The sequence below is a fragment of the Peromyscus maniculatus genome, chromosome 14, assembly GCF_049852395.1.
Source record: "Peromyscus maniculatus bairdii isolate BWxNUB_F1_BW_parent chromosome 14, HU_Pman_BW_mat_3.1, whole genome shotgun sequence".
NCBI classification, from domain to species: Eukaryota; Metazoa; Chordata; class Mammalia; order Rodentia; family Cricetidae; genus Peromyscus; species Peromyscus maniculatus.
The window spans coordinates 4,512,102-4,534,552 of record NC_134865.1 but is presented as its reverse complement, the minus strand read 5'-3'; the positions used below and the strand labels follow the sequence as shown (position 1 = coordinate 4,534,552).

Sequence of the window (22,451 nt, the reverse complement as noted above, 5' to 3'; positions counted from 1 at the left end):
GACCCAGTGGTTAAAAGCACTGACTGCTCTTCCAGAGGACATGGGTTAGAGCCTCAGGACCTGCATAATAGCTCATAACTGTCTATAGCTCCAGTTACAAGGGATCTGGCACTCTCTTTTGGCCTCTATGGGCACCAGATTCTGGCATGGTATACAGACACACATGCAGGCAAAACACCCACATACGTTGAAACAACAACAAAACAATAGCTCTCTGAAATAAAGCAGGGAAGGATACCAAAAGTAAATTTATTCTTACAAATAACCATTTGTTTTTAGGTCTGTATGTTTAAATGTACACATTTGTATATGAGTATGTAGTAAGACATGAATATGAAAGTTTAAACAATGTGTAAGGACTTGAAATAAAAAGACAAGGAGGTGTGAAAAACAAAATGGTCTAAGATGCTTCCAAGAGAAAATACTTTTAACTGAGAACTATGTTAAGAATATAGAAAGGGACCTGTGAGATGGTTTAGTAGGTAAAGGTGCTTGCCTCCAAGCCTGGCAACTTGAGTTTGACCTCCTGTACCCACAGGGCAGAATGAAAGAAGTGACTTCGGCAGGCTGTTCTCTGACCTCTGCATACAGTCTCCTGTGTGAGCATTTCTGCACATACATACCAAATAAATAAATAAATGTAATTGTTTAGAAAGCAAGGCTATAGAAATGGTAACTCTGTCAGCTGGGGGGGGGGGGAAGATGTGTTAGTCTGAAATGTCTTGTGTTGATCAACTGTTATGGATATCACTCTGTATGCTGTGATTGTGTTGCTCTGATTGGTTAATAAATAAAGTGCTGATTGGCCAGTAGCCAGACAGGAAGTATAGGTGGGGCAAGCAGAGAAGAGAATGCTGGGAAGAGTCAGGAGTCGCCAGCCAGACAAAGAGGAAGCAAGATGTGAAGGTAAAAATGAGAAAAGGTACCAAGCCACGTGGCTAAACATAAATAAAAATTATGGGTTAGTTTAAATGTAAGGTAGTATTAAATGTAAGTTAAAAGTAAGGCCTACCTAGTTAATGGTAGGCCTGAGCTAATGGCCAAACAGTTTTAATTAATATAAGCTTCTGAGTGATTATTTTATAAGTGGCTATGGGGTCCTTGGTGCCAGGTGAGCACAAAAAACCTTCAGCTACAATCAACCTCATTAAGGAAAAGCACACAATTGGAAGAAGCAGGACACTATTTTGAAATGGACCTGGGAATACCCAGCTGCCCCTGTAAATGTGATGACACTGAAAGAGACAGGTTCTGACCGGGCTGGGATCAGCTGATCACTGAACTGTGATAACCTAGATAAGAATGCTGTGTCGATCAAATGCCCCTGTGTTTGCATGATTTTACGTTTCTGAGATTAAACCCAATGTTGATGAGACTATGCTGCAGAATAGTATTTTAACTTTGTAAAGATGTGTTACACTTGTTTATGCTGCAGAATATTACTTTAACGATGTAAAGGTGTGCTACATTTGTTTATGCTGCATTTGTTTAATTATGTAAAGATGTGTTGCATCTGTTTTACCTTTCCTGCCTAAGGCACCTGATTGGTCTACTAAAAAGCTGAATAGCCAATAAGGCAGAGAGAGATAGGCAGGGCTGGCAGGCAGAGAGAATAAGTAGGAGGATGAAGTGAGGATTGAGACCAAGAATGAAAGAAGAAGAGAATGAGGGTGAAAGAGAGAGACACACCAGGGACAAGAAGACAGGCAGCCGCCAGCCAGCCAGGGAGACATGAGAAGCAGTGGCAGTAAGATAAACAGAAGGAAGGGAAAATAAAAAGCCCTGAGGCAAAGGTAGATAAAGAGAAACAGGTTAATTTAAGTTAAAAGAACTGGCCAGAAAAGAGCGAAGCTAAGGCCAAGCATTACAAACTAGTAATAAGTGTCCATGTCATGATTTGGGAGCCGGTTGGTGGCCCTAAAGAAAAAGTCTGGTATAAGAATATATAATGTATAATGAATCTTACTTTGATCCTTGCATTACTAGATATTTTCTTATAAATGATGTGAACAAGATAAAATGAAGAGTTTTATGGTAACAGCTGGATAGGTTGATAGGAATTTTAGTTGGCAAGAAAATGACCCCAAAAGGGAGTGGCACTAATAGGAGGTGCAGCCTTGTTGGAGGGAGTGGTTCACTGTGGGGGTGGGCTTTGAGCTCTCTTTGGCCCAAGCTTCCTGTTAACTGAAAGATGTGGGACTCTCAGCTCCAGCCCATGTCTGCCTTCATACCACCATGCTCTCTGCCATGATGATAATAGACTGAACCTCTGAAACTGTAAGTGAGCCACTCCAATTAAATGTTTTCTTTATAAGAACTGCCATGGTCATGGTGTCCCTTCACAGCAATAGAAGGAATCCTAACTAAGACACGCCTTAAGCAGTTGATCTCCAAAGCAAATTTTTTCTGTTATTGTCCCAACTCAGATTTTCATTCTGTGATTTTTGTTAAGGAATTGGATCATGTACTACAAATCTATATGTGATTCAAATTTTGTTTCAAAGTATTTTGCCATGTAGAAACATTCACACAGAAAATATTTCTCTAACATGAAACAAGTTGAAGACCTCTATATAATTTCAAAATTGTCAGTGATATAAACAAGCATTGAGTTTCACAGTGTTTGTGTAAAAGAATATATAAATTTTTTAATACAATTCATAATCTTCATCTAAATTAGAATAATTTACTTTATTACCCTTTAATTTTCTAAATTATTTGTATTCTTCAGGCATACTAACTTTTAAAACATTCTGTATATAGCTTGAACCCTCAAGTAAAAATATACAAAGCATCTTAGGACTAGGGCAATGAATTCATACAATCAAGTATACACAAGACCCTCCTAAATTCCTTTTGTACAATGTAATTTCTTGAACACATCTAGAGATAGATCCCTTCAATGGGCTCAAAGGATATTACTTTAATAGGTTTACTGCAATAATAGAAAATGCATAGATTAATTTTAAAGATTGGTAATTAATTCTGAGCAGTCTCTGTGAAGCAATATTGTCATAAAATAAAATAGAATTTAGAAATTAAAAAAATTCTGTAGTACATTGAAAATATGAATAAAAAAATGACAACATCAAAGTCTCAACAAGAGATAACAAGAAAGAAAGCAAAAGCAAATCAAGACAGGTACTAAACTTCTTACCTGCCGAATACCCAAGCGGTATGCAACAATCCGATCCACTGCATCGGGGTTCATCTGTGTCCACTGCAGACTGTAGGAATACACGCGGTGTCGGTTTTGCCACACAGGGTTGTAGGTGTCATAATAGAACTCTGGGGCATAGGCCTTTCCTGGAAGCAGAAAGTGACTCAGTGTGACTGCGGACACATCAGACCTTCAACAAACGCACTGTTCTCTTGGCCTTATGACTTTATGTTCCATCTTCCATAAGGAACTTTTCTACCTGAAAAGTCTTATTATTAAAGTTAAAGCCATTTCCTGCTTGGTTTTGAGAATAGATACATGAAGGGTTGACTTGGCTGGCAGGATGAGAAAAGGAGAGTCAAGGACAAAGCCAAAGTTATGGGCTAGGCAACCGTGAGAATGAAATTTCTACCAGCAGAAACAGAGAGCTATTGAAAAATTGGATTTTTGGAGAGATATTCAGGAAGATAAGTTTTTAAACAACTTGAGTGATAAATTGGACATATCAAGTATGTAGTAGGGTTTAACAAGACTGGAATAAGGGAGCAGTAAGAATTGGAGGTATGGTCTTGCCAGCTTAAGGCATACTCATAGAAATTAGAGTGCCAAGAATGAGGGGATTACTGAAGAGATCGAACGCTGAGAAAAGAAAATTAAGTTCTGAGAACTGATACAATCCATGGATAAAAACAATGAGAAGATAAGAGCTATTGAATTTGAGAGAGTAAGCACAGAAGAGAAAGAAAAGTGAAAAAAAATGATGAAAAGTATCATCAAAGAGGTGCAGTAGGAGACACATGATCAACTTCTTTTGGGGGGGGGCTGATAAAAAGAAAACTTGTGTTTGTGCTTCCTTTAGTAAGTATGTCTAAAAGATAAGATTTAAAGCTTTAAAACTTGGAAGAATCAATATGAAATACTTTTATCAAGCTCCAATCCCACAACAAATTAGTGAAACTGGAAACATTAAGCAAAATATTCATTACCCAGAAGAACTTCCTTGGTGTTTACATATGAGAGGAATTCAATGTTCTCCAATTTGCTAGTAAAATTAAAGAAAGTGCATTAAATATCTGAATTCTGGTAACATGTATTAAAGTCCTAACATCAGTAGTGTATAGTGTATGTAGGTTCTTTTTAATTGTCCTGTGAAACCCAGAATTAATTTTGTCTTGGTGTTGGCCTTGGCTTTTTTTCATACTCATCTTGGACTTCTGACCATAGTATTCAGTGAGAATAGATTTTATTGTTTTAATCTGCTCAATTCATGACAATTGTTATGGTATTATGATGTTACTTTGTGACTAACTAAAAGTGAAGTCATTCTATGAATAAATTGAATTGCTTATAATTTTCCTGGAGCAGTTTGTCAGAACATTTCTGAGATAACTGAATAGCTCATATGACAGATGAAGGAATGCTGAGTTAGAGCAGAAATATCAATGGTGTGCAAAAATAATAATGATACAAACAAATAATAAGACACAGTAAGATCTTAATTTTGATTTAAAAATAAAGTTTGATAATACTTCCTTTTAATTGAATAATTATGCTATCTAAGGATTAAAGAGGAGGTAAGATATACATGGTACATAAATAGTATTTGTTGGTAATAAATGCTGTCGTGTTTATAGATATTCTATAGTTTTTAAAAACACACATGAAATGTCTTCCTTGATACTCTATATTTATTCTCTTTCATTTGTAATATACACATAGTCATGACAGGAATACAGTTTTGGGCACTGACACCCAAACATGACATCTGCTGGTTGAACTGAGAAAGAATTCCCAACATTTCTTTCCTGTTTGTAGAGCATGCATTTTCTTTTAGTTCTTGTGAGAATGCAAAGAATATTTTCTTACTTTTTTATATTCTAGTCTTATTTTTATGCATGTTCCAGTTTGAAATTTTTAGATTAGCTGACCTAGATCTATATCCACTATCTAAATTTTGAGATCATTTTTTTTAGAAACACTATGCATGTCAATATATAGATCTTAGGTTTTAAAACATTCCTAAAATATACAGGTAGAAGTAATTGTAGTACTCAGAATTTTGCATAGAATTTATATAATAATATGAACATTACATTTGTAAAAAAAAATCCTTTTAAATGATAACACAGATTTGAAAATAAAATTTCAAGCCTAAAGCTACAAATAAATGTACTGTAGTTATCATCAACGTTTAAAGAATTAAAATGTGTTAGGTTATATGAACTGACTAATAATGCTAACCTTGCATATGTATGTAAATACAAAGGGGAAAAGGAGTGATAGTGGTCAAGAGTAAATATATGCTCTGTAAAGTCAATATTTCAGAAAAGAAGCTATAGGAAGATAAACAAATATGCAAATTTACCATTGCAAAGGAAGGAATTACAGAATACATATGAATATGTATGAGGGATGCCAGTTAAATTTCATTTGTTGAGGAATCATTAAAGAACTTACATAGGTCTATTTCACTTCATGTACCAAAATATTGAAAAGAGAAATTCCCACCAGAATAAACCATGATGAGTTGTTAATATGACATAGCTAGCTAAAACACTAACTACTCTTACATTTGTACCCAAGAATGTTGGTTTATATTATAACAAATAACTTTGCCAAAGTATGCTTAAACTTGCAAACAAACAAACAAAAATTCTTCAGAGGTCAAAGAACACAGATTAAAAACAAAACAATGAATAACAGTCTGTGAGAAGAGGAAGTGTTGGGTTTTATACTCAGTTGAGTTGCATATTTAGGTCCAGGGATATGACACTACTGTGGAAGTGATATCACCACATGTGAGAAGATCAGCGGAAAGTAGAACCTTGCCATATTGTGTTCTAAAAAGAGATTGTGACTCACCATTAAGGAGTAAGAACATTGCTGTGAATAAAAAAAAATATCCTCTGTTACTGATTCTGAGGGAGTACATAGGAAAGCCAAGGTCTCACTGGCTTGAACAAACATGCTCTCAACCTAAAAGACAGAACACTTCCAATACAAATCCTCCTGCCCTGTTCTAATGACTGTGATTTCAAAATCCACCAAAACAAGCACACAAAAAAATATTCTACTATGTGTGGCCAGGAAGGCCAATGAAGGCAGGCTAATACTGCAGCAGTATTAGCCATATGATAATAGAAACATGAAACAAAAATTATACTAAAATATATTAAAACTGATAAAGTTGTACAATAGAGAATGAAAGAGGCACCGTTGGGCCATCTCTGAAATAATAATTGACACTTCCATTGATACTAATATTATTCTTTGTGCTGAGTGAGCAAGAGGAGGATAACATTTTTAAAATGACCACAAGTCTTTCATGGATCTAAGATGTGGTCCTCATCCTCTTTACCAAACTATGCACTTCTAAGGAAACTGTTTCATCAGTACCCAGTTTGATGGCTGAAACAATGCCTGTGTGCTTGAAGGGGACGTAATAATAGCCCAGGGCTGAACAATGAGGAACCATATTTTATATGATTAGGTGCTGAATATTTAACTTATATTTCAGCTGTTTTAAAGTTATCCACAGTTTCCACATAAGCAGGGGAAAAAACTTTAGCATATGCTCCGATTTTTATTTCCCAGTTTGAAAAGTACCCCATTATAACAATTAATTGAATGGGAAGTAAGATAATTATCAGAATGAAAGCGATGAGATCATTTAAAATACAAACCAAAAATAGTAAATCTAAAACTTCCCAAATGTGTATTGATTAGTATAATAACATGTTATTAAAATCCATGGTAAACTTAGCACTAGCACTGGTAACACACTGATTAAGAACAAACTTTAAAATAACAGGATCTATTGGTCTCAGCATGTGTATTTTCAGTAGAACCTAAACATCTGTAAAGTGATTGTGAACCAGAGTCATCTTATAATTATATAATAGGGAAAGCAGTGACAGCCCCATCATAGAATGTCAAGAGTGTATGCAATAAAACACATGCACTCTTGGGGTGCATGTTTTTAATACCAGCACTCAGGAGGCAGAGGCAGGCAGATTTCTGTGAATTTCAAACCAGCCTGGTCTACAGAATGAATTCCAGGAGAGCTAGGGCTGTTAAAAAGAGAAACTCTGTCTCAAAACACCAAACAACCAAACAATCAAACAACCAAACCAACCAACTAAACCAACAAACCCAAAACCCCAACAACAGCAAAACAAAAGAAGACCAAAACTTAGTCCTCTGCCACAGATAAGACAGAAAATACACCTGTTGAAGTTAGAATTACATTATCCTCAAGTTAGTTTCCAAATTTGTATTAAACAAAAGAAAGAAGCTATCTTAAGCAACATAGGGAATGTAGGGAATAGTTATCCACATCAAAAAAAAAATGCTCTGGATTACTGTCCAACTACTTTCTGCTCCAGTCACTAGTACTTCTGGGTACGGTTGCTCACATCTGCTTGTGTGCTTGCCCAGACATGGGGCGGGGGGTGGCTAAAATCCAGACTCTGTCACTGTTATCATCAACTATGCTATAAAATGGGAGCTGCATCTATACAGAGGAGCTATACCCCTCCATCATGTCCCAAATTTACATATAGAAGCTAGTGAATAGTCTGCAATAATGTTATAGTCACTAATAGAAAAAGGCCCTTTGCCCACTTATTCTCCCCTCTGTAAGTAAGGAACACAAATTACTATTGTGTCCCTGGGACTCTTTGTATCTGCCATATTGTATCATTTTCTGAAAGCATTATCAATTCAGGAAGTTTTAAAGAGATGGAATGACTAAATAAATCTCTCAAGTGAGAACTATTTATATTCTATTAAGCATTTAACTCAGGAATAATGAATATATAATAAGCAGCCAATAAATGCACCCAGTTTTCCCCAAAGCTGTTTATTTTCTTAAAACTGACTAGTATCAAAATACCTAAAAGCCTTGCATTCAGGGGCCATTGCCTGGGGGGTGTGTACGAAAGGTAACAGATGGATGAACTGACCTAGACAGTCTCAGACTGAGAGAACTGAATGTTCAGGGTGTGAGCATTAACTTCTCCACAAGGGCTGCTGCTGCACACATGGGTGGTCCATCCCTGAGTGTGAATACAACAAAGACCATGCAGAAAGGGAATGAGAAGTGTTCCTGAGAGTTATAGAGAAGCCATGCTGCCTTTTTTCTAGGAACATTTGTTTTCTCCAAAACATGTAATTTGAATTAATAGAGTCGATTTCGCTTCAACTCCTAAGAATAACTACAGCATTCATGAACATGACTCCTAGAACAGGATAAAAAAAAAGGGCTTCAAATTAAGAGTTCTGGTTACTTTTCTAAGGATCTCTGGTTTAGCTATTACTTTGAAATAGGTGTTTGCCCAAAGTCAGATTCAAGGCTTCTAGAAAGTGCTGCCTTGATGGCATTTTAAAATTAATACAAAGTTTATTAGGATAATGTGAGATTTCTCAAGCAAGAAATCTCCCCTCAGGTAACATGAGATTGTAAGACTTTGATTATAGCCTGTTTGAAACCAAATAATTTATAAAATGAAATATGTATTATTAATTTCTTCAACTTACAATTCTATCCAACATGCATACATGAGCACACACACACACACACACACACACACACACACACACACACAAACACATGCATGCGCTACACACACGTATCCATGCACACATGCATGCATAAAACCTCTCCACTGGAAAAAGAGGACTCATCATGTTCTGCACTATGACATGGGACTCTCTCTCCTGACTGCTTTATGTCCAATTTTTGGCATGTCCATGGAACATGTTCTGTCATTTTCTCATCCATTAAACATCCTTCGGGATGATGGACAGATGCCAGATGATTAAGCAGATGATTGGAGGTTTAGAAGATGTCTGTGAGTCTCTCTTTTTTCTTAAGCTCCAGCTTAGCATTAAGTACCTCAATAAAACACTACCAAGCACATAGATGATATTCACCAACTAAGTTTGCTTGAGCATGGGAAGTACTTCATAATATCTACATTAATCACACGTACAGGTCCCAGCCTTGTGTTCCTACTCTGATTTGCCTTAGTGATGGGTTGTAACCTGGGACTTTTAAGATGAAATAAACCCTTTTAATTTTAAGTCATTTCTTTATCCTGCTCTGAGAGTCATATTCATAGATGTAGTAATTCTTGGGAGTTGTAATGAAACTGACTCTATTAATTCAAGTTATATGTTTTGGAGAAAATGAATGCTCCTATAAGGGTTTTTACATGGTATCTAAATTCAGTTTCTATTTCTATGATAAACACCCTGACAAAAAAGCAACATTGAGAGGAAAAGTTTATTTAATCTCAGAAATCTCAGGTTATAGCCTATTACCGAGGGATGTCAGAGTAGGAACTCAAGGCAGGAACTGAAGCAGAGGCCATAGAGGAATGCTGTTTCCTGGCTTGCTTCAACTGCCTCTCTCTCTCTCTCTCTCTCTCTCTCTCTCTCTCTCTCTCTCTCTCTCTCTCTCTCTCTCACACACACACACACACACACATTCACATTTTTGTGTGGACTTTCAAAGCCAGTGCTGTTTCCTTCTTTGGCACCAATAAATATATGTTCTTTTCTCAGGGGAAACTGAGATTTCAGACCGTTTATTCCTGTAGACATTGCATCTCATGCAGATTCCAAAATATAAAAGGAAGCTGTGACAAAGAGTTTGACATCCCTAACCCTCATTAGTTTTGCTGATACCTGTTTGTCCTTCATCTGAACAGCAATGGCATTGTCCACCTGCAAAATGGTGATCACACATAATCTGATCCGTATCTTTCTCATTTAAATTTTACATGTCTTTTGATGCTGATTTATTAGGTGCCGGGGATGGCATATAAGATGACTGACGTGCTGCCAGCAGAGATTGGAGAAAAGGGGACCCGAGATTGTGGACCATAAACCTTCAGTGTCTTTCCCTCCAGATCTTCTGCTTAGCGTGCCTCTAGAGGGCCAAGGCAGAAATGCCTACATGTGCCAAGGTCATGCTTTATGGCATGCACATGTCATGCCCTCCTCCATATAAATATTTCTTGTAATACTAGTCTTCTTCTTCTATCTGATCTTCATGTTCTGTGTTCCTAGATCAATGGTGATTTCTGTGATGCAGGAAAGGAGTGAAGTAAATTTTACAGGAAATTATACAGAGATGATCACTCAGGATGGGGTTAAGGCAGTTATGCAGTTCATGGGAAAGAACCTGCAGCCTGGGGAAGCTTTTTAGGCTTGGATAAAATGTACCAAATGTGTGGTCAACTATAGCACATGGTATGATGTGTATCAACACACTGGACTTAAATTGGCCATGATGAATAATTCAGTTTCTGAGGATATTCCAAGGGCATTGTGTAAAAAACTTGAGACCCTAAGGGGTATTGGCTGAAGACTATGGCTGGAGTAACATATAGATGGGATGACAAACTAAAAGTGTGGGAACCTAGAATAGGAGGAAAATAGTGGCCTCCACCAAAAACGGGAGATGGCAACTTTAATTCAGGTACTTTTTATTCCTCCTGAAGGAGTGTAGAGATAATGTGGCAGTTGATGGAGTGATTGCTGCAAACTTTGTTGGGTTCCTAGACTGAAAGGAGCTGCCAAGAAAGGTGAGCTTCCTTTCATAGAAGCTCTATAAATTAGATTAGGTCTTCCTTGGAATTGTTGGATATAGAAGGACAGAAGTGGCTGACTTGCAGGGACAGATTTCTTGTCTGAGGTTATTGTAGCCCACCAGTCATGGGGCTTAGTGTTTGTAGAGGGCTGAGGAGGAACTTAGGCAGCTACAGGGGTCTTGAGGTTGGAGCAGGCTGTGTAAGAAGGAAATGACTGTCTGGTACATTGACCACTGTTCTTATTTTTATCGTTTTTGTGAAACTGCATGTTGCTAGCCTTTGGGTCAAGTGATCAAAAGATTGTATAATCATTAATAATAAAAATAGATTATGCTTGCTTTGGTGTTAAGTCTGGGATAGTTCCTGTGTTTAGTAAAAGATGATGAAGAATTTATTGGTGATTTTCTAAGAATAATTTTTGGAATCATGAGAACATTTTGTATTGGGTGATTTCCCCTTTTCTTTCTGTTCCCCCTTTACTTATGTTAATAAAAGACTGGGGTCACCAGGGCAAAAGCAGAAGCTAAAGTAAGAGAAGCTAAAAAGAAGCTGTAGCAAAAGCTAAGAGAAGCTAAGAGGAGCTGAGAGAAGCTAAGAGAAGCTAAAAGAAACTAAGAGAAGCTAGAGAAGCTAAGAGAAGCTAAGAGGAGCCAGGGAAGAAAAAAGAAACTTAGCAACTGCAGAAGCCTGAAGTGACCTGTCAGCTTGCACGAACATTGTCTCTGAGTCGTTATTGCGCCTTCCAGGTATCCCATCCTTCAGACCCCCAAAAGTGCCGAGGCTGGTCCCCGGCAATTAGGTCATTCTGTCTTTGGAAACAGGGCATATAGCTGAGGAAAAATTAATAGGGGTTATCTTGAAGAAGGAAACTACCACAAAGAATAACCCATTTAATGTCCCTAAAAAGAAGGAGTTTGATACAAGTTCAGAGAGAAAATGAACACAGGGTATTAGATAAAGTATTTTTGCATCATATATAAGAATAATATAGATTCAAAATTTATATACATGATTAGTGTAGATATTGTGAAGCATTTTCTATGTTCAAGCCAATTAATTAGTGAATTGAATATTATCCATGTACTCAGTAGTGCTTTACTGAGGCATAATGTACTTCATTATTGTAGTGTTGGGGGTTGAATTCAGAACCTCACTCAAGCTACCCTATCTCTGTGCCACTGAATGACACCTTTAGTCTCTTCCTTGCACACATTTTAAGTGCAAATTTTCATGAGTTTGGAAAAAATACATATTTTTTCAAAATCTATACTTCAAGCAAGACATAGACCCTGCCCCTTTGAAATCACTTTTAAGAACTGAGTCTTAGGGAAACAAGACTCATTTTTTTCTACTATTAAAGATTAGTGTGAGCTGTTAAAATTTTCATATAATATACTCACGAGTGTAAGTTTTCTTTTCAATAACTATACTGCTTTAAATACCATTCATACTGCTGTATGTTGCTCGTTCTTTAAGTCTTTATGACTAAGTGAAATGTAAATGGATCAAAAGTTGTTGACTTTCCCCTGTCAATGGATATTTGTTTTCTCAAAATTTGGTGCTATGACAGGTAGCACTACCCAGACACTGAGCAGACATGCACCTTCACTAGTGTTCTATAATCAACTAGTGTAACTGCTGAGTCATTTGATAAGGGCACATGATGTTTTTGTCTCTTAATCCCATTTTGCATTATCACCCTCAGTACCTGATAGAATCAGTTACTTGATGTGTTCAGCATTTGACATTGCCAGTCATTTAAGCTTTAGTCACTATAATTGATGTGTGCATGTAGTATGACCTCATTGTGGTTTAAGTTTTTTTCTATGATACACAATAATAGTGATGGTTTTTTTCATATAGGTATTGGCCAATTATATGCTATTTTGTGAAATGTGTACTCAAGGTTTTGACAATTTTAAGTTATATATTTTCTTATTGGGTTATAAGAATTCTTTATATACTTGGGATATTAGGTTCTTTGTTTCCTGTTTTTTCATTTCTTAATATCTGTGGAACAATAGAAGTCTGCACTTTTATTAAAGTCTAATTTTTTAATAACTGGATCTTTTGTTTTGGTTTTGAAAAGTCTTTATATTTTTCAAATTTGTTTTGATTTCCCTTACAGAGTATTGTAGGGTTTTTCCTTATAATTAGATCTGTAGTCTGTTTTATTCTTATATGTAATGTGAGTTATTGTTTTAGGACTTTTAATATAGATATCCAGTTGTTCCAGTACAGTATATCCAAAAAAAAATACAAAGAAATAGCTTTGTGTGTGTGTGTGTGTGTGTGTGTGTGTGTGTGTGTGTGTGTGTCGGGGGGTGTATGGGGGTGAGTGTGTATGGTATATTTTTTTTTGTGCATGTGTAAGTGCATGTGTGTTCACATATACATGTGGAGGCCAGAGGTGGATGTCAGGATATCTTCTCTTTTGTTTTCTAGCTTATTTTTTGAAGCAGTCTCTCTCCTTGAACCTGAAGTCCACTGTTTGGGCTGAACTGGCAAGGCCAGTGAGCTCCTAGGATTTGCTAATCTCTGTACCTCCAGTCCTGTGGTTATAGATGCACGCCATCACACTGGCATTTATAAATGGGTTTGGGGGATCCAAAATTAGGTCCTAATACGTATTCATCAAGCATTTCCATGCTCAAATGCCTTCCCTGCCCCAAGAAGACTATTTTTCTCCAGTAGACTGTGCTGGTGTTTTTAAACTGTCAAGTAATCTAGATATGTAAACCTAGAAGCCCATTTCTGTACTCTGTACTCTATCCTATTGATGTATTCATTTATTATTATTCAAAACTATACTACTTTGATTGAATTGGCCTTACAGGAGGCATTATTGTGAGATAGTATAACTTTGTTTGTTTTTTCTTTTCCTTCACATAACCAGATATAATATAAAGTCTAGAATAAATGTTTGATTTCCTACGAAAGAAAACAAAACAAAACGTGTTGGGAGTTTTATTAAAAATGTTTTGATCCATAGAGAAGTTTGGAAATAATATACATCAAAGTAATATCTTTTCTTTCCATCCATGAAAGAGAACAAAGAATAATGTGAACTATTTAGCTTATTTTTTAAATATTTTAAATATATTGGAATTCTCGTTTTGTATGTTACATACTTTTTATTATATTTATTTCCATTTGGATGTCATTAGAAGTAGATTTTTGAACTGACAATTCTAAATAGTCATTACACCTGACTTTGTATATTCGTAGACTGAATATGTAAACTTAAGTAGCCATGAACTAAAAATATATAAGAAAAATTGTTTGTGCTGAACATGTATAAAATTCCTTTTTGGTTACTATTCCTTAAAGAACGCTACATAGCAACTATTACATATCCTGTACATTGCACTAGGTATCATAAGTAACTAGTTATTGAAGTATGCAAGAGGACATCTAGATATTTTATGTGAATACTGTCATTCTGTATGAAGAATTTGAGTATTCAGACTGTGGTATCTGTGGGGACCATGGAAATCTATTACCTACAAATGCCAAGGGACATCCATGTACAGAAACAACCACTGATTTCACACAATCCTATATTATGCCATTCTTAAATTATGTGATTAATTTAAATTGATTTTCTTACAGATTCAGTTTTCTATAAAAACATGACTTATGAAAATGTACTTATACTTCTTTCTCTCCAGTTCATATGCTTTTTATTTACTTGCTTATATTTCTTAAGTTTCATGAACCTCCAGCATAGCATTGGTATGTAGGAAGACTAATTTTTTTCTTTCCAATCTTAGAAGTTGTTTAATTAATTTTATCCACGTCATTTGAGCATTCCCTGTAGATGTTATAGTGATCTATAAATATGAGTCGATTGAATATGCTTAATGGAGTAGTTCATATTTCTAAAACAACTGACTTTATGTCTACACGCTATAACAACTTTTGATATATGGATACTAAAATAGTTAACTATAATTATATAGTATTTATTCCATACAATGTTTTAGCTTATGAATTTTAAAGTTCTATTATAATGTGTACACATATTTAGAATCCTCTCCAAATTATTAAATGAGACTTTTAAACTATTCTTATTGATTACCTTGAAATTTACTTTGTAAATAAGTACAGAGACATGTCAGATCTCTCATGTCTTACTGTTTTGCCCATTATGTATCCCTCATGCTTTGCTTGTGTCTTTATTTTTAAGGTATGATTCTGAAACATGACAGTATGCAAATAGTTTTGTTTTTCAAAGAACTCAACCTACCAGCTTTTGACAGTTACCTGGAATGATAATTTCACTCACACTTAATGTAATTATTAAAATACTGAATTTGTCTGTCATTTCCTTTAGAATTCTTTTTATGTTTTGTCCCATTCCTGTACAGTTTTGAATAAACCCAAATATACTTGATTTTCTTTCATGTACTATTTTAAAAACTTCTTAGGAATCTTTTCATGGCTCACATTATGCTATTTTAATTTTCAGTTCTTGTTGTAATCCATATTATACCGCTCATCATACTCTTTGAGATCTATATTCATTCCACTTCACAAATGTTGTATTTTAACTCTAGCATTGTTATAAATATGGACTTATGATTACTTATTGTAGTTTATTGTTGAGTCAAGGTTTGACTCATTTGAGACTGGAAAGGAAACGGGTCTGGGTGAAAACTGCAAGTTGCCCACAGATGCTAAAGTGGGAAAGGATATTAAGGTAAAAATGGAGTGTAAGAGTGAAAACAGCAAAGCCAGCAACACCATTGATAAACAACAAAGATGCTTGTGGCTGGCTATGATATAGAAGACTGCTCCTGATAAGAGAAAATCAGGCTCTTAAGAAGCAAGGCTCTGGTGAACGGTGGGCAGGATGGCCAACTGAAGTGAGACATTTTCCCTTTGGGAAATACATAGTAGGCACCATTGCTTCTTACATGTCTGTGATTTTAATACATAGTTTCTTATTTATTTATTTATTTATTTATTTATTTATTTATTTATTTATTTATGGTTTTTCGAGACAAGGTTTCTCTGTGTAGCTTTGGAGCCTGTCCTGGAACTCACTCTGTAGCCCAGGCTGGCCTCGAACTCACAGAGATCCACCTGCCTCTGCCTCCCGAGTGCTGGGATTAAAGGCGCGCCCCACCACCGCCTGCCTTAATACATAGTTTCTAATCAGGCTAATTCTAATAAACTAAATTATAAGTAACGATGGCTTCTGATAAGCCTGTCTCCACCCCAAACTATCCTGTAGACAGAGAGATGAACATGAACATTGCAGCTTCTTCCTGGTAGCTGTGAGATCAAAGAGGACTTAATTTAAATTTAATCCACAGTGCTTAAGGCATCTGCAGGGTCAAATACAGCAACACCAGGCAGTACCTGATGGCTGGCTCATAGTTGAGGTCAAGATTCAAAGAGCCGAAGTCAGAGATTAGCAAAGCGGTGCCTCAAACATCCCTCACTTCATAACACTAAACATGACCCTCTCTCTGGACCAGGAAAGTATGTATAAATTGTAGGGTTCTCTAATTTGTCAACTATTGACTCTCTCTTTACTAAATCTTTTATCTTGAGAGTTTCCCCCAGTTTAACGTTTTACTGTACTGGAAAATTCTTAATAGAGTGTGCCCTCTCCTCAGTCACTCTTGTAAGTATCTTCACCATTAACATTTATTTGGTGTTAGACAGTGACCTCAAAGCCACTCTTTCCAGAGGACCTTTGGTGATTCTGAGTATCCAGCAGCTCTGAACCCTAGGTCATTTCCACCTGTGCCAGAAAATTTCCATTCTACCCACTCATGCCTCTAGTTCACCCTAATTACCTCCTAAAAGGCCCAAACTCCCATAGAGTTTGAGCTTTAACATACAGATTTTAGTGGTGACACAAAGTCCATGGAAGAGGATCTCAAGTTCATGCTCTTTTGCCCTGTTTCTGTATATATGAATTACAAGCTCTCTTAGTCTTAGTAGTTTCAAGATAAAGTGACCAATTTTTCTTTGAGCAAAAATGTCTGTCACAGAGCCCTTCTTCTATGTTGGGACCAAATTTCAAGACCTGATAATTATCGCTTTCGAATTTACCTTAATTGTTAAATTCAAACAATTATTACCCTTATTGCATCCTGGCAAGTTCAGTGTTTGGACACCATGACATGAACTCATCTTTCCTTGGAGAAAGCACAAAATTTTAAAATAAAAATAAAAAATAGTTTTATATAGAGTATTTAAGAAACCATGTTGTTTCTGTAATAATAATTTTTAAAATTAGTTGAAGCTCTAATTCAGGTATGATATGAAATATGTGTACCTCATGATGTTTCCTAGAGAGAGAAAAATTTCTTAAAATGCTGTATAAACTTGAATCTATAATTCTTGTGTATGTATTGGTAATTTTTCTAAGTAATCATAGTAATCTTGAAAGCTTATATTATAATTTTATTTAATAATTTTTGAGATTCATGGACCTACCCACATTTTATTTAAATTGATTATCAAAAATTCCTTTAGTATTTCTAAAACAGTTATTATTAAGCCATGCCTAAAAAAGACTATTATATCCCAGACTTTTTGAACTATCATTCAAAAAAAGATGGTCGCATCTTTTTTGAAGAGGATGTGTGTGGAATCACACCATATATGGAGAAATAGTGTACTTTAAGAACTACTAAGAAATATTCTTATTTTCTATTTAATGGTTATCTAATCAGGTAATGGAAGAAACACTGAAAACCATTAGTTTATTTTATCCATTCTAAATAGAATTCTAGTATGTTAATCAGCATTCTGGCCCTGTAAAATATTTGACAATGATTTTTTTCTTTTAGAGTTATTATAATGAATAAAACTGGAAATTATTCTTTATTTTCAAAGTTTAAATTTTCTATTCTTCCAAAAGTTATGAATAGTTTTTGCACAATCTTAAATTGATCATTTTTATTTATTTATAAGAATTCTATACTTAACAGAATACTGTTAAAAGATGCAATGCCAAAGAGCAAGATATATTTTTATCTGGTCACTTTAATTAAATGCAGAACTATAAAACAAGAACTTAAATGGATATTAGACACAAAGCAAAGGATAACAAAGCTATAATCCAAAACCCCAGAGAAGCTAGGTAAAAAGGAGGATCCTAAGAGGGACACACATGGAGGGCCCCAGGAGGGGAAAGTAGTTAATATCTCCTGGGCAAACTGGGAGGGGCATAGAAGCGAAGGGGACAAGGTTGGGAACAGGAGCAACTGAGATGGCAGAGTAGATGGAGGGACAGGGAGGGAGAGCAATGAAAGAGATATCTTGGTAGAGGGAATTATTAGGGGATTAGGGAGAAATCAGGTGCTAGGGAAATCCCTAGGAATCCACAAGAATGACACCAACTAAGACTCTGAGCAATAATGGAGAGGGTACATGATTATCAGATTGGTGAATAGCCTAATTGTCATCATAGAATCTACATCCAGTAACTGATGGAAGCAAATGCAGTGATCCACAACCAAGCACTGGGCTGAGCTCCTAGACTTCAGTAGAAGAGAGGAAGGAGGGATCATAGGAGCAAGTGAGGTCAAGATCATGATGAGGAAATCCACAGACAGCTGACCCAAGCTGATGGGACCTCATGGACTCTGGCCTGTCATCTGGGGAACATGCATGGGACCAAACTAGGCCCTCTGAATGTGGGCTACAGTTATGTGGCTAGATCTGTTTGGGGAGCCCCTGAAAGTGGGACCAGGACTTATCCCGGGTTCATGAAATGGCTTTTTGGGACACATTCCCTGGGGTGGGATACTTTGTTCAGCCTTGACACAGGGGGGAGGGGCTTGGTCCTGCCTCAGCTTAGTATTCCAGACTTTGTTGACTCCCCAAGGGAGGCCTTACCCTCTCTGAGGAGTGGATGGGGGGTAGAACTGGAGGAGGTGGGAGGGTGGGAGAAGGGGTGGAAGGGGGAACTGGGATTGGTATGTAAAATGCAAAAAAAAAAAAACCTTAAAAAATAAATTAATTTTTTAAAAAAAAGAACAGATTTTAAAATTGTATCTGGAATCAAATTTGCTTGGGTTTTATTTCTTCTCCTTTACTTTTCCAGTCAAAGAAGTTCGAGAACACTCTAACCCATCTTAGGGGGCATTACTGTCTCCAACTATCCTCCGTGCTTTACCTGACTGAATGAGACCCTACACTCCTAAAGTGCCTCACCCGATCCTTATTTCTTCAGTTCAGCTGTGGCCGATACGCTGATACTGAACATGAAAGAAAATGGTAGTTTTAATGTCAATCCTGTAATTTACCAAAAGAAAAGTTAAGGATACACAATCCTAGAACAAACACTTCAAACGAGAGAGAAAATTAAATAGTCACAGCTGCACTTTTCTTGGTAGCTATTAGCTTATTTAGCATGAATGTTGAAAGAGATTATACAGTGAAGGAAGTCCTTAGTTAAATACTACAATAGATCCAAGAATTTGATTCGGAGACGACTGTATTCAGAAGGTACTCCTGATGATAAATGGTGCTATGGGTAGTAGACAAATTGAAAGATGACTTCCAACTACACCTTTGGATAATTTTCTACTGCTGAGTGTAATACTAAACTATGATTTTTTTCCTACTCCCAGACTAATGTGATGTACAAAGAGGATGGAATAAAGCTTCTGTGATTCTGTATATTATATCAGATTCTACTTGGAGGGTCTGAGCTAAAGAGTCTTCCTTCTTGCTGGGTGGTGGATCACATGGCTATTTAGGAGAATCCCACGTGGAAAAGGATTTATTAAGCTAGCTTCTAGGTTATGAAAGCATTTTTTCCAGGGACCAAGTGTAACCTCTAGCCCCAGGCAGCAAATGGTAAAGTCTCTAATATTTATTACTACAAGGACACTGTTTTTTCTTTTCTTTTTGTTGCTGTTTTTTTTTTTTTTTTTAAGACAGGGTTTCTCTGTGTAGGCCTGGCTGTCCCGGAACTCACACTATAGACCAGACTGTCCTTGAACTCAGAGATTCACCTGCCTCCACCTCCTGAGTGTTGGGATTAAAGATGTGCACCACTATCACCTGCAAAGGACACTATTCTAATAAAACAAAGAAGTATGGTAAGGATTCCTTCATAGTTCACCTCAAGATATGAGTATATTCCATAGTATATTCCAGAAAAGAGAAATGTTAGAGTACTGACATACAGAAATTGCATTATACTAGATTTGTATTGTTTCAAACTGTAAAATTTGTATGTGAAGGTGAAAAGTAACATAGTGAGTTTGTTTACATTTTGTTTACCAGTAAAATCTCTTAAGAATCCCTGGTTGAACTTCCTATCTTTAAAAATCATCTGACACTAAACATGTCTGTTCCTATGGGACATAAAGGCCCAATATTTTGTTTTTAAACAGTAAGACATAACTGATTAACAACAATTGCAGAGTAATTACAAAGATAAACCATAGAAGCAAAATTTTCCTTAACAATCTCAATCAATTTCATTGCAGTGTTTTCAATGGTAGAATCTTTAAACATATAGAGAGATGGAGTGTGACTTACTCATTTCATAATAAAGTCAGTAACCACAGCATTTATGACAGGTATAGCAATGATTAAGCTACTTTCAATAATGAGGCATATATAATTATTGGAAAAGCCTCGAAAAGAATTAGATTCCACTTTCATCTGAAGTGAGGAAAAATTATTAGGATGCCAGAAGCCATTAGGTAATGGGATGTGGATTTGATGGTGGCTGAGCAACAGGATGGAAGAGGTCCTAGTTCACAGAGCTCTGCAACAGAGTCCTTATATTAGTTGCAGAAGTAATACATCAGGTAGTAACCAGAGTGAAATAATTTCCCATTTCCATCCTAATTACGGTTACTTGGAGATTATTGACATTTTTAGGTGCTTTGTATAATTAATATATTAATACACCAATTACTATAATATAAATCACAGCCTACATGCTGCCAGCTGACTGATGTGCAGACATCACCATAGTATACAAAGGCTAGTCTAGAACACACAGGACTAGTATTTCATAAAATAATGTCATGAAAACAAAGGAACAAACTCCTAGAAAGATGTAATCTGTTATGCAGTGTTATCCCATTCGAAGTGACTTTGAAGTATCTTGTAGAACTGAGGTAGAGATAATCTTTAGACTTTTTGTGAGGTTTGAATGAGGATGGCAATGAAACTTTTCTGTATCTCACAAGACATAAAGAGCACCAGTATTTCTTGTATAACTGTAAGAAGCAATTTCTAGGAAAATAAATCCCAGGAATATAGACATGGAGTTAAAACCAGGAAAGAGTGAAAAAGATCAGGTAAAGTACTATTAGAGTATCCCAAAGACTAGATGGTCCTAACAAATAAAACAGGAAGAAAATAAAATTATGCAGTTATAAAACTGTCTAAGGCTTAGAGAGTATTTTTATATTTCAAGTATCTAATCTAGCATATCATATTTATTATGTACCCACAAAAACTTATTAAATATTTTCAGGATTGTAAAAATTTCCTTAGTTAATACACTGGTACATAGTCTTCATACAATTATAATAATGGGTAAGCCAACAAAAATGCACTGCATGTCTAATGTTACCTTTAAAATTTTTTAATTAAAATATAATTACATCATTTTTCCCTTTCCTCCTCTAATCTTTCCCATGGTCCATCTGCCCTTGCTTGCTGTTAAATTCATGGCCTCTGGTCTCTTTTTATTTAAATATATATGTATATACAGATTGCTCATTCTGCATAATGCTACAGGCTGACTACTTGCATTGGGTAACTTTTTGAAAAGAATAATATATTTCTTTATTAAATTAAAAAAATCTAAAATTATTTCCAAATATTAAATTCTTAATTGTTTTATAATTCTAATTGGATGTATTTTCTGGAAGCCAGAGGGTGCTCTGTTTTCCCTTTCCAGGCTAAATATGAAAACAATATTACTTTTAATTTTTATGTCATATAAACTAGAGTAACAATTACCTGGGCTTATGTTTTCATGTGATACCATCATCTACATTTTTTATATAGCTCATCAAAAGTTAAACTGAAAGCTTTTCCTTTTGGTGTGTGATTTTAATGTCTGATATGCCTCACACATGCAAATTTAAACAGAATCATCATCACAAGAAGCTATTTAAGAATTACATAGAGAGAGCAGTTAGAAACAACACTAGAAATCACTTAGAACTGTCATCCTGATTACTAAGTATACAGGATTAGCACCTAAAATATTTGATAAACAAACTCTTTGGGATTTCATAAACCAGTGCTGTATTTTATTACAAATAACAGGGTCCTTTCTATTTAAAAGGAGTAAAACCATGTCTTCCTTAATTTCTTAACTCTTGATAGAATCGGCGGCACACAGGCACTTTCCCTTCTCCATAATCAAGCTTCAGGAGAATTCTCCTCTTGTCTGTCTGGTGAAATTGTGATGACATTTTAATACGGAGGCATTGCTAGATCTTTGTTGATGAGTTACATAAACCAACATATAAAACGGATGCCTTTCGTAGGTTAAATCAATCTGCCAGATTGCTTTGCTCTACTGACTGTTAGCTGTAACCTGGTTCCATTAGCTCTACAGGAGACAAGAACAAACAGTATGCACAGCTTGGCTGAGTCATGAGAACTCTCACTATCTCACTGAACATCAGGAAGACACAACACAGCAGTACTTTTTGCCTTGCTGCGTTTTGAAGATAATCCTT

The 22,451-nt window shown here is 35.9% G+C and overlaps 1 protein-coding gene across 3 annotated transcripts in view; it reads right to left on the bottom strand.

Moving 5' to 3' along the window:
* Mdga2 (MAM domain containing glycosylphosphatidylinositol anchor 2) overlaps nucleotides 1-22,451 on the bottom strand; it is a 793,868-nt gene that overhangs the window by 78,990 nt on the left and 692,427 nt on the right. For all 3 annotated transcript variants that reach the window (XM_042260511.2, XM_076550567.1, XM_076550568.1), the window contains exon 10: nucleotides 3,158-3,306. In XM_042260511.2, the coding sequence (XP_042116445.1) occupies nucleotides 3,158-3,306 (149 nt within the window). The remainder of the gene's footprint in view (nucleotides 1-3,157; nucleotides 3,307-22,451) is intronic.